Genomic DNA, 13224 nt, shown 5'->3' on the forward strand with positions numbered 1-13224 from the left:
GAGACCACAGCCCCTCATCCCCTCAGCCTGGAAGGTAAACATGGCTTGGCAGGGAGAGAGATCTTTTGCTGTTGATCATTTATGGTGGTTCCCAGGAAAAAGACAGAAACCAAATCATAACCAAAAGAAACGAAGATGACATCCAAAGCATTTATCACAACCTGAAGTTTGGACGCTTGCTTCGGAATGTCTTTACAATGCGGTGAGGTTCTAGAGGAATTTGAGAATACTCGGGACCTGCTTTCATCAATGAGCCAGTATCGAGCCTTCTTCGGACTCTGCAGCAGATCGTTGGGGTATTAAAGGCTGGAATGTGTAATTTTACGATTTTCCAAAATGGGCTCCAGCCCTTTTCATATTATTCTATTATTCTTCCTTTCTTTTACTTGTAACAAACCTGGAAGCGGATCAGAAACTTGGGAATGGTTAGTTTGCTTTTCTTTTTTTTCCCTCTTGCCAAGGGTACCCTGCAGCTGTACTTGCTATTATTGAAAAGGGGAACGCCCTGGTTAAATGGAAAACCCGAAGGTTCTGATTCCAGCAACAATGGAAACATCCAGATTTATGGATCTGGGGGTGGAAGGAAGAATGGAGGGAAGAAATCGAGGGAGGAAGTGACCAGGACAACAAAGTGGAGTGTGGCCATGTCTTTAAGACGCCAAAGAACGCCCAGTGGAAAGGTGGACAGCGTGGTCACCCTCTTCTGCATGTCTTCAACCTCTGGCTTGGCGTAGACAGACACCTGGAAGGGTGGCTGCCTTTTTCACTTTTTTGGGGACAAATCTTTGGGTGGCCTATGGGTCCCAGATGTGTCCCAGAAGGAGTCTAGCTGAAAATAAATTTGCTGGCCGCTCGATGGGTACAGCCTTAGCTATGTTTGGTTTGGGAGAGTTTTGACTTACCTATGGGTGTCACTGGGACAATGATGCAAATAGAGGTGTGGGTGGAACCCAGGCTCCCCTACCCCGGCCGGAGAGCTGTTTTGTAACGCAGACCAAGGTCAAAGGATTTACGGTGGGACAAGTGACTGACTTAGAGCTTCCTATCTGAGGATCACCTCCTGATCACAGGTCAGCATCTGTCCTCACTGCTCAGGGGCCAAGGATGTGTACCAAGAGTAGGGCTATGACTACCTTTGACCACTCCATCTCCAGCAGCTGGCACAGGTCTGGCACTTGGTAGGGTCCCATGAACACCTGTTGACTGACTAAGGTGAGTGGTGTTGGATATTGGAAATCTAGAGAGCCAGAAGCAAGTGTGGTAGATAGAGTCAGTCAGCCCTGGCTTTGACTCCAGCCTCTATCCTTTCCAGCTGCATGACCTTGGTGGGTCACTTCCCCAGGCAGGAGCCACATGGAGGAATTACTATGAGATTAGAGTCAGGTCACTTAGTTAAGTGCTCAATCAGTAAAAGCCATTATTCCCTCCCATCACTGAGTCTGTGTCCTGCCCTTACGTCATCCACCATCACAGTGAGTGGCAGGTTGTCCCAGTATTTCATTTTTCTTCACCAATCCCCTTAAAGACAGAAATATTTCTTAACATTTATTCATTAGAAAGCAATTGGAAGACAGGAAAGACAATCTCCAGTTTGAGTGTAGAATTCCAGCTTAAGGATGAATCTGGGTTGAGGTTTACACTTGGGTAGAAATTCCCGTTTTGCTTCCCCCGAAGGAAACACCTGCAGGTGTTATTATAGATAGAGTCTGCCACGAGATTGACTAGTGCCCTTGAAGATGTCTCATCGCATTTACTTCTTCGCCATCCAGTGGAGTAAGTATTCCTAACTCTGACTCAGAGATGGTGAAAATTAGTCTGAAATGCTGGTGTCCCACAGATATGAAGTAGAAGAGCCATATTCAAACCCAGACACATCTAGACTTCTTAGCTTGGAGTCTGGATTTAGGGAGTCTTTGAGGCCCTGGAAGTTGTGTGTGTACTCCATTCTCCAAGCTTTGTGTTTCAGTGTATTTTTCTAGGAGAGAGCTCAGCACTTTTGTTAGTTTCCAAAGGGGTCCGTGCCCTCAAGTGGTCAGAACTATCCCCACTCGCCACACTAGGGAATACTAGTGAACAAAGTGGCTTGATTAGCAGCAGAACAGTCACACATTAATTTGTACTGACTCAGCAGACATTAACTAGGCACTTGCTTGCATAAGGCTTCAGGAAAGGATTTGAAAATTAATTCATTCGAGCTCCTATCCATTTGTCCACTTGCCCATCCACCCTTCCATCGGTCGCACAAATGTTTATTGCGTGCCTTTTCCGTACCGCATGGTATTAGCAGAGATTTCGGAGGTAGATTACTTGGATTCTGATCCTAGTTCCCCTGCTTCTCAGCCATGTGAGACCTTGGCGAGTTTGTCAACCTCTCGGTGTCTCCTTTCTCTCCTCTGGAGAATGTGGTAGAATAGGATCGTCTCGTAGGGCTGTCGTGAAGATGAAATGCGTCGTCTCATGGAGACTACCTCAAACACTCCATGTGCTGTTTCTACTGTTAGTGTTGACTTTATTATTATTTTTGTTACTAGGTGTGAACTGATGCTGGAAATGCCCTGCCTTTGTGGAATTTACAAGCCGGGGAGGGAAGATAATATATTAACTATAATTCTTATTTATTGAGTGTGTCCTTGTACCAAGTTCTGGACCAATACACATTCTCCCATTTCATTCTCAACAATTCCCTATGTAGAAAAATGCCATTATTAACCTTTGTGTTTTGCAGATGAAGAAACTGAGTTCAGAAAGGTCTGACTTTGCTTAGAACGCCACAGCCCAAGGTCCTCCCCATGACAGTCCACCCCTTTGTATCAGAATGGAGGCCTGGGCTTACAGTCTTAAGAGACTTGATTCTTCAGGTCTTCGGCCAAAGGGCTATCTCTGCCTTGAGTTGTGGGGTGGCTGGTCCTGGCCTCATGGGTTTCTCTCCTCCTGTCTTAGCAGATGAAGAATGCTCCACCGCAGACCATCCCTACAAGAAGCCCTACATGGAGACATCGCCCAGCGAAGAAGACCCATTCTATCGCCCCAGCTACCCCCAGCAGCAGGGCCTGAGTGCCTCCTACAGGACAGAGTCAGCCCAGCGGCAGGCCTGCATGTATGCCAGCTCCGCGCCGCCCAGTGAGCCTGTGCCCAGCCTGGAGGACATCAGCTGCAACACGTGGCCCAGCATGCCTTCCTACAGCAGCTGCACGGTCACCACCGTGCAGCCCATGGACAGGCTACCCTACCAACACTTCTCGGCTCACTTCACTTCGGGGCCTCTGGTCCCCCGGCTGGCTGGCATCGCCAACCACGGCTCCCCCCAGCTCGGGGAGGGGATGTTCCAGCACCAGACCTCCGTGGCCCACCAGCCTGTGGTCAGGCAGTGTGGGCCTCAGACTGGCCTGCAGTCCCCTGGCGGCCTGCAACCATCTGAATTCCTCTACTCCCATGGCGTGCCAAGGACCCTGTCCCCACACCAGTACCACTCGGTGCATGGGGTTGGCATGGTGCCAGAGTGGAGCGAGAATAGCTAAAGTGAGGCCTGCTTCCTAACAGACATTTGCTAGAGAGAGAGGAGAGAGAGAGAGAGAGCAGGAGAGAGGCAGTAGAGAAAGAGAGCAGGAGAGAGACAGTAGCCAAGAGAACCCCACGGACAAGGTTTTTCATTTCACCCACATTTATGCCTGCGCTTGAGACCGTCCCCCACCCCCCAGACACTGATCTAATCAGTAGCCTGAAACCACAGTTCAAAAAATGTGACTTTGTCGTTTCATCTCAAAACTTAAAAAAAGAAAAAAAAAGAACAACAACAAAAAATGAGTCCCGTTCCCACCATAACCACCACACTCTTCCATGGGCCACATTCACACCACCTCCAGAGGGCCTCCCAGATTCCTTCTTTTGGTCTCCAGCAAGTCTTGCCTCATCGAGTGTGTTATCCTAATGCAGAGTTGGAGTCTTTTCCTGTCTTGCTGTTAATGTTGACATTGTTATATAATAAATAATAATATATTTTTTTCTTTCAATTTTCTTAATGGGACCCAGTCCCTTACTTTGGGGGAGGTCTGAGGCAAGTTCAAAGTATGTACCTGAGGAGTTCTCTTCCTCTAAGCCACCCCTAAAACCAAAATTCGCCACCCTCCCCTTGACTAAGAAATGACCTACCTCTGCCATGGGATGTTTTTGAAAGGTCCCCCATGTCCCCAGCTTTTTCTGATTGTGTCCTGCCTTCCCCGTCACCGTGGAGCCCAGTTTGCCTCCTAGGGGGGTCAGGATAACCTTGGGCTCCACCTGGCATCATATCTTACTCAGCGCTCCCGTCTTCCCAGCTCCGGGTCTTCCCAGCCATCTGTTGCTAAAACGTGGCCTATAGTGTCCCAGCCGGAAAGCTTGCTTTGAAAAACTTAAAGAGCCCTGGGTTATACGCGGGCAGAACTGTGATAAGCAAAGGGCAAGCTCCGTGCTGACAAGAGTGGCGAAAAAGCCAAAGTCAATATTCGTCCTGCTACAAAACAAAGCCAGCCCCAGCCTGCAAATCTCCCGACAGTCCAACTGGATGCCAAAGCCAAAGCCAAAGCCACAATTTCTAAAGAAGAGGCAAAACGTGCTCATCGGTCATTCTCTCCGAGGGAATCACACCCAAAGCCGACACCAAACTGTGGTTATGGAAAGCAGAAAACAGTGTTAAAAAAAGTGTGTAAGTAAAACGTTATTGCAGGGTTCTTCAGATGTAATATTTTACTGGTACTATTTATTTATAAATAGGAGTTCTAATTAAGTAATAACATGAAATCCAGCATGGGAGCTGGTCAAGAGCTTTTAATTTTATTGATACTCAAAAACCAAGTTTGCGTTCTTTTTTTTTTTCTCTTTCGAATGTGCTTTGCTTTCTTGATTAAAAATAAATAAATTCTTTTTTTTAACTGACCCTAATAAAAAGAACAGGGTAATATGTGAGGCTGAGTATGTCCAAGTCCGTGCGAGTGTGTGAGTATGTTTGTACGTGAGTGTCTTCAAGCAATTTTGTCCTTTTATGTTGCTAAGGGAGGGGGGAGGGGGAGAATTAAGTACTCGTTTCGTATATTTGTGTGCCAATTAATGCCTAATAAATACCATGTGCTTAAAAAAGTACAAGGGACTTGAACACCCATTTTTTTTTCTGTTCTTTCTACTGACGGGATAGAAGGGAACTAGGTAGAGGAAGGAGTTGTCTTCCAGTGGTTTTTTTTGCCCCATCTGCTCTCTCTTGCTCGTTGTAAGCTATTTAGAACACTTGTACTTGAGTGGGATAGAGCCGAATATGTCTATCCACTGGCCCACAGCCCTGGAGGGGAGGCATTTGATTTCACCGAATGCGTGTCAGCATTGGAAAAGAAAAACCACCAGGAATTCCAACTGACCAAGAAATGAACCGGTCATGCTATAGGTAACACCCAACACCTGGTCTTCTGAAGGATCTCTTTCTTTGAATTAATTTCCGGAACCAAGTATCTGGGAGGTCCCAAAGCATGCAACTTTATGGACCATCAATGGATATTTACTTAAAACCCACAAATTTAGGATTAGCGAGTTGGTCCTATGTAACACATTTGGGGCAGAACAGAGCAGCAAATTGGTGAGTAAATTACTTATGCAAATGTTTTTAAAAATCCCAATTATCAAGAATGTCACATCTCCTTAAAACAGGAATAACTGGCATGTTGATTACAAATTATTCATTGAATCAGATCCCCTGGGATTTTTCTGAGTATAAGAATCCCCGAGAAGTGTGAATTTATTATGAAGAAATGACAGTTTGGCTTTTTCCCCAAATAAATGGAGAAACTAGATCAATGGCCTTGTGTCCCCACAGAGCACTAGAGTGTGGGACTCCAAGTGATGGGCAGTAGGGTCAGCAGAACTTCCAGAGATTCAGGTTATTAGTCTTCTTGAGCTCAGAGGTGGGGACACCCCAAGATCACACAGCTGGTGTGTGGCAGAGCTCAGTATGCAACCTACGCTCGTCCAAGCCTTGCTTCCTCGTTCACTCAAAGGCGATATTCCACCAGCTTCAAAGGACTGTTGAGAGGGGACATAATATGTATGGAAATGTCCAGTTAAGTAACTAACACAGAAGATGCTCAATAAATGCTTAAAAGCCTTTCATCAATGGAATGCAAGTTAAATACAGTTTTTATTCACTGGCTTAGCAAATGTATATATTAAAAACAATGATACCTATTGCTCAAGAGGAAATAGGACATCTCGTAGACTGCTGTTGGAATAAAAATAGATTAGCCTTTTGGGAGGAGAGTTTGGCAAAATATATGAAAAGCCTTAAAATTGTGCCAATCATTTAATTTGATAATTGCACTTTGGAGAATTGGTCCTATGGAAATAATCAGGACTGTCCACAGGATTTCTTTTCTGAGAAGTTCCTCATGAATTTTTTAATCATAGAAACTGGAGACAGCTTTAGTATCTAATTAATATGGGGTTGGTTAAATAGATCAGCATACGCCTGTGCGATGGCATACCACATGGCCATTGAAAATCCATTTGTGAGGATGATTTAAGAAGATATTAAAGATACATTGTAAGTAAAGAAGCCAGTTAAAGTAGCTTCTCACTTTTATTAAATGCACCTGCATTCTTCACTCTTATTGGGGGGGGGGGGGGCGGCGGCAACACCCAGTTAGAATGTACAATCAATAATAACAGTGGTAGCAGGACTGTGAGTTTTTAAGTTTCTTTGTTTTACTGGGTAATTTCATATATTTTTTTGTGTGTGTGATGATGAAGGTGAATTATCTTTGCGATTAGGAATAGAAATAGTAAGACAAACTCTAGTTAATTTTTTGGTCATTGGTCAAATGGGGTCTCTGAGGAAGGCGCACACCTGTTCTACTTTAAGGATGAAGGGATGGTCGTCATTAAGGGGTGACAGCAGCCTGGTCAGTGACAGAGCTGGGTACCAGGACCGGTCAGCCGAGTGCTGAGGACAGAATGTTCCACCTCAACCCCTCAACCCCAGGAGACACCTGATACTTCTCTGTCTCCACTGGGGGGTTAGGCGATTGTCCTGGGGTGAACCATTATTCTCTTGTTGACAAACGCAACACACACACACACACACACATACACACACACACACACACACACTGAGCCAGGCAATTGTAAGAATCTCACCTTTGCTCTCTAACCAGCCTGGTTTATACAATTCACTTTGCCACTTGCTGCTTCTGTGACCATGGGTAAGTCACTTCACTTCTTTAACCCTCCATTGAGTCATCGAAATGAGGGGAGTAGGAGCACTTGCCCTGAGAGCTGCTCTATGAGGCTCCATGAGACGATGAGTATAAAGCACTCAGCCCATTGTCTGGTGAGAAGGAATGCTCACTAGCTATTAGCTAATAAAAGGGTGAATTAGTATTAATTGTTATTATTATTATTATTATTATTATTTCTTCTCTTTTTCCTCCTCTCCCGCGTCGTGTGTGGTCTTGGTGGACCCCCGCAGACACTGTGAGTGCCCAGCCTGTCTCCTGGGCCCCATCCTCCAGCTCACCTACAGTGACTTCCCACTTCCAGCTTTTGTGTCCCTCCACCTGAAGTCCTTCTCTGGCCTCAGGGGTGTGCTTGGCCAGGGAATGAAACAAGGGGGGACAGAAGTTGGTCTGTAAATACCCGTTTCCTGTTGTCTTGGTGGGACAAGTTTGAGTAGGTTTTCCACAGCCTCCTAGAGGGGCTCGTGGAGTCTCATAGAGCAGTTCTCTGGGCAAGCACTCTTATTACCCAGTTGCTCACAGAGGTGACCTGTCACTATCACACCCTTCACTGCCTGCCTTCCCTTCCTCATCTCATTTCTTACCCACTCACCCAAATAAAACGCTGCATCCAAACCCCTGTTTTAGGGTCTGCTTTGAGGAAAACCTAAACTAAGAGAGGAAAGCTGTTACTTCAAGAGCTCTTCCCCCTTAGACAAGAGGGTAGGAACGCTTGATAAAGAAGAGGGTTATAGTCTCTCTCTCTATCTATCTCTCTCTCCATCTCTATCTATCTATCTATCTATCTATCTATCTATCTATCTATCTATCTATGTATCTATCTATCTATCTCTCCATCACCATCTCATCTCCATCACCATCTCCATCTCATCTCTATCACCATCTCGTCTCCATCTCCATCTCCCTCTCCAGCTCATCTCTATCACCATCTCATCTCCACCTCCATCACCATCTCATCTCCACCTCCATCACCATCTCCAGCTCATTTCTATCACCATCTCATCTCCATCTCCATCTCCTTCTCATCTCTATCACCATCTCACCTCCATCTCCATCACCATCTCATCTCCACCTCCATCACCATCTCCAGCTCATTTCTATCACCATCTCATTTCCTTCTCATCTCTATCACCATCTCATCTCCATCTCCATCTCCATCTCCAGCTCATCTCTTTCACCATCTCATCTCCATCACCACCTCCAGCTCATCTCTATCACCATCTCCAGCTCATCTCTTTCACCATCTCATCTCCATCTCCTTCTCATCTCTATCACCATCTCATCTCCATCTCCATCACCATCTCCAGCTCATCTCTATCACCATCTCATCTCCATCTCCTTCTCATCTCTATCACCATCTCATCTCCATCTCCATCACCATCTCCAGCTCATCTCTATCACCATCTCATCTCCATCTCCTTCTCACCTCTATCACCATCTCATCTCCATCCCCATCACCATCTCCAGCTCATCTCTTATCACCATCTCATCTCCATCTCCATCACCACCTCCAGCTCATCTCTATCACCATCTCATCTCCATCTCCATCTCCTTCTCATCTCTATCACCATCTCATCTCCATCTCCATCTCTTTGCTCTCTCCTCCAGAGACAGAGTCCTGAGTGGGGAAATAGACTGCAACTGCTAGTACTTGAGTCTAGTCTTCAACTAAACTCTTTTTTAGTTCCTTCCACCTAGATCCCAAAGATTGTCCCTTTATTATAATTACGGCTCTCCAATCTTTCCTTCACCCCGTGAGTTCCCTTCCAAAGCTGCCACCACAGTTGTACAGGCGGAGAGTGACACAACCCTCAGAGCATCATTTCCACGGAGGGGCTACCTGAATGGAGTTGGGTACGACCTACCCAACCGTCCCTGGCAGCCCTGCACCACTGCTACTTCCAATACATTCTTTCCTTTAAGGCTGGGCCACAGCTGATAAAAAACCCCGACATGGAAACAACTTGAAGATCTTCTGCCTTCAGAGAAGTGAAGGTCTAAACCATGGGCAGGAGATCGTGGCAGTCTAGTTGAATCCTGCTGGGACACAATGCAGGTGTTCTTTAGGTTCAAGTTTGCCCCTAAACAGAGGTCCAGCCTTTCCCAACTCCATCTGCTACCTACTTTATTTTCCTGGAGAAAAATACAGTTGAAGGGCAAGAAGAAGGGGAAGAAGAAGGAGATGGAGGAGAAGAAAGAGAGAGAAAGAGCCAAGAACGGCTTTTGCATTGCTCTAGTTTCTGAAACATAAAAGCTATTCTTTTAGAGTAAATCCATTTTTCCCCGTGGCACTGAGGATAGAGAAATTCCTAGGAAAATAATTTGTCAAGTCTCGACTGATCAAAGATACATATGAAAGGACCTCACTTTTTTTTTCTTCCCAAGGCAAAAACCAGCCCCCATCTAAGCTCAGAATGAATCGGCAATTCATTTACTGACTGTCAGATAAAGTAGCACAATCCCCATCACATCTTTAACCGGGACGGGACCAGAAGGAAGCAATTCTGTGCCCACCGAGTGTACAAGCTGGGGGTATGTTAGTGATTAGCGGGATTCTGGCCTGGGGGAGGCACAGAGATATGACTCAGATTCGCAAATGCACCATAAATCTCTCTTTTATTCAAAATGTGTGTTTTATAGTCGTTTCCTGGCCAATTGCTGCCTTGAATAAATATATAACATATCTGGGCTTAGCTTTTAGGCCCGGAGCTGGGGTTTGTCTTGAAGGCCAAGTATTCTTGCTATTTCCAAGAGCAAATAATGCAAATCTCCTTTCTCCCCACTCACCAGCCACGTCCTACATCGAACATAGAAACAGAGGTTGGTGCTAATTGAGCCACGAGAGATAACGCAACACTTGGCCGGTTGAGCTAATTTCTCATATTCTTCTAACAGGCTGCCCACCCTCTAAACCCAACACCCCTCAGCCAGGCACACGCAGATGAAGTGGCTACCTCCGAGGGTCAGCGACTGCATTTGGTGAGATCCACTACCTCAGACGTTAAGCCAAAAACCTTGGTTTGGAAGATAAAGGGTTTACAAAAAAAGGTGTTTTTTAGGAGCTTTCCATTTGTTCTTGAAACAACAGTCCCCTTCACCCCCCAAACTTCCATCCCATTGCATCAAGGTGCCTCCTTCGGAGGTGGGAAAGACCAATGACTTTTTTTATTCTTTTCCTCTCCCTTGCCATCAATTTCAGTTGAACTTGGAGTTCAAGACCCAGAGGGCTTTTATAGCCCTGTTCATTGAGGGCTGATTATCGCTAAGCATTTGACTTATTATTCTGCATAGACCCCAACCTTGATTTTAAGCTTTTTATAAGTCAGTGCAAAAATGGAGAACTTCTCAGTTATAAGATCCCCCGTCCAGCCCTGTGCAAGAACTATCTTATCCCCATTTTACAGGTGAGCAAATAGAGGCTTAGAGGGGTTGTCACTCGCCCAAGGTCTCATTGCTGCAATAGATAAACCCTCTCACTTTTTCCATTCACGACACTGGGCACTAACAGTGTGCCCAACTACAGAGCCAAAATGGCAGCGTCTCTGCCTCAAATAGATCTCAGTCCCATGTGACAGTCACTGTCTTGTGTCTGGATTCCTGAGAGCTAGTGCAGGACCTGGCAGGAAGTGGGTGCTCGGAGACTTCCTGCCAAACTCCTGAATTCCTGGCAGGCTGGCTGATCTCAGCTGGAGAGAATGTTCATTTTGATATACACAGAGAGGTCCGTGAATACTCATGGGCAGAGGAGATTTTTGGGGAGAGGAGAGGGCTACGTCTGGTCTAGCCTTCAAGTCAGGATCTGGGTGTGGAGAGAGGTGCAAAGGATGAGAATGGAGGCGTGTGGGCTGATGCTACCTGCGGCCGAGCTGAGTCAGGCTGCCCCGAGTGGAACCCCACCTCTGACACATCTCTGCTCTGCCAAATCTGGTAAATTTCCTCAACTCCCTGTGCTTTGCTTTCTCTCCCTGTAAAACGGTGCCAAGAGGGACACTTGTGAATTGAACTGGCGGAGGCATGAGGAAGGATCTGTGCCCAGCACCACGTGTGTGACAAGCACTCAGAACACGGCATTGATCACAGATATGTCCATCTCCTGGCTCGTTCCAGAAAGAATCTTTGGCTGCAAAAATACGTGTAATCCGCGGACAATTAATAACGCAGTACGGCCAAAGGTGATGTGCACATACCAGTGAATTCCACTTGGTCTGTGTGGCACAGTTTGTCCCAGAGTGGCCACAGCAATTTCTTGTCCTGTACTGTTTTCCAGGCCGTGAGGCTTCTCCTATCAAGAGGGGGAGTCTGATTCTCACCCTTGATTACGGGCTGTCCCTGTGGCTTCCTTCTGGCAAACAGAACGTGTGTGTGTGTGTGTGTGTGTGTATGTGTGTATGTGTGTGTATGTATGTGTGTATGTGTGTGTATGTGTGTATGTGTGTGTGTGTGTGTGTGTGTGTGTGTGTGTGTGTGTGTCGGGGGGTGCGGCGGGGAGTAATGCTTCCAGCACCAAGGCTGAGCTAAAAACAGGCCAGGTCCAGGGTTAGGGACAGTTGGTGACTTCCTCAGTCGGAAAACCAGTCAAGGCAAGGTCATCACCACATCCACCTAACCTGTCCCTCACTGGGACGCTCACCCTTTTTAAAAAAATATATTTTTATTGATTTCAGAAAGGAAGTAAGAGAGGGGGAGAGAGAAACATCAATGATTAGAGAGAATCATTGATCGGCTGCCTCCTGCATACTCCTTCACTGGGGATCGAGCCCACAAGCCAGGCATGTGCCCTTGACTGGAATTGAACCCGGGACCCTCCAGTCCACAGGCCGATGCTCTAGCCACTGAGCCAAACCGGCTAGGGCTGGGATGCTCACTCTTGAGACACAGCGCTATGCTGAGAGGGAGCCCGAGGGAGAGCCCACGAGGACAGCGGCTGAGGCCCCTACAGCCAGCACCCACCCCCGTCCTGGGAGTGAAGAGCCTTCAGGCCACCCTGCCCCCAGCTCCTGACACTGTGGACAGAGCCGATGGGCCCGCGGGCCCTGTCCCAATCCCTGCCCCACAGAATCCAGGAGCATAAGGAAGGGTTTTAGGATATTTTGCTTCTCGGCCTGGGGAACTGGAACATCCTGTGTAGTTAATAGAAATATATTTGGCTCTGAGCTTGCTTGCTGCCAAAACAAGGGGAGAATTATAGTTACTTACAAGAGCCCAAAGTATTCGCAAACGACAAACAAGGGGGGTGTTTGCTAAAAACCGGGAGGGCACTTCTCCTGAGGTTCTTGGAAAGATGGCACCGCGCTGTGTCGTTTTGCGGTGATGTTCTTAAGGAGGCCGTCACAGTAAGCCCCACAGCACATCGCAGGGACTACTGATCCTGGGTTTCCTCCGTGTGCTACCAGCCCTGCCTCACAAATGGGCAGAATCAGGAGGTCTAGAAAGCAAAATGATAAACTCTATTACTGAGGTCTCTGCAGGTCTGGCTTAATCTAGGGGGATATTTTCTAGAAATCAGTAAGCAGCGGAGGCCAGGACCTCATCACTAGCACCTAGAGCAGATCCTGGCACAGAGGCCATGCTCTGAAGGCATTTGGTGAATGAATAAAGAATGATCCAGCCAGTGTTGCTCAGTGGTTGAGCATCGACCCAAGAACCAGAAGGTCATGGTTCGATTCCCGGTCAGGGCACATGCCCAGGTTGCAGGCTCGACCCCCCGTGTGGGGTGATGTTTCTATCTTTCTCTCCCTTTCCCTTCCTCTTTGAAATCAATAAAAACATATTTAAAAAAAAAAGAATAACAGAGGAGGAGAAATAAGAGAGATGCAGATTCAAATGCTATCGAGACCCATGGTGAGCTGTATGACCTTAGGGGAGTTACTTAACGTGTCTGGGTCTGGGGTTAAGACCTCTAAGACCCCATTCCACAGTCAAGGAAGAGCCACGTGGGCTTTGAAAGGTCCGGGGTGAGGGGCTGCAGCAGGCC

General features: G+C 46.9%; 1 protein-coding gene across 5 annotated transcripts in view; it reads left to right on the plus strand.

The window, feature by feature from the left end:
* Positions 1-4997, plus strand: part of TBX5 (T-box transcription factor 5) — a 41527-nt gene extending 36530 nt beyond the window's left edge. For 3 of the 5 annotated variants that reach the window (XM_079763252.1, XM_079763250.1, XM_079763251.1), the window contains exon 9: positions 2941-4997. In XM_079763252.1, the coding sequence (XP_079619378.1) occupies positions 2941-3518 (578 nt within the window). In that variant the 3' untranslated portion in view covers positions 3519-4997. The remainder of the gene's footprint in view (positions 1-2940) is intronic. The other 2 variants (XM_079763253.1, XM_079763254.1) reach the window with 1 other exon arrangement.
* Positions 4998-13224: the final 8227 nt, after the last annotated feature.

The sequence above is a fragment of the Cnephaeus nilssonii genome (genome assembly GCF_951640355.1).
Source record: "Cnephaeus nilssonii genome assembly, chromosome: 22".
NCBI lineage: Eukaryota > Metazoa > Chordata > Mammalia > Chiroptera > Vespertilionidae > Cnephaeus > Cnephaeus nilssonii.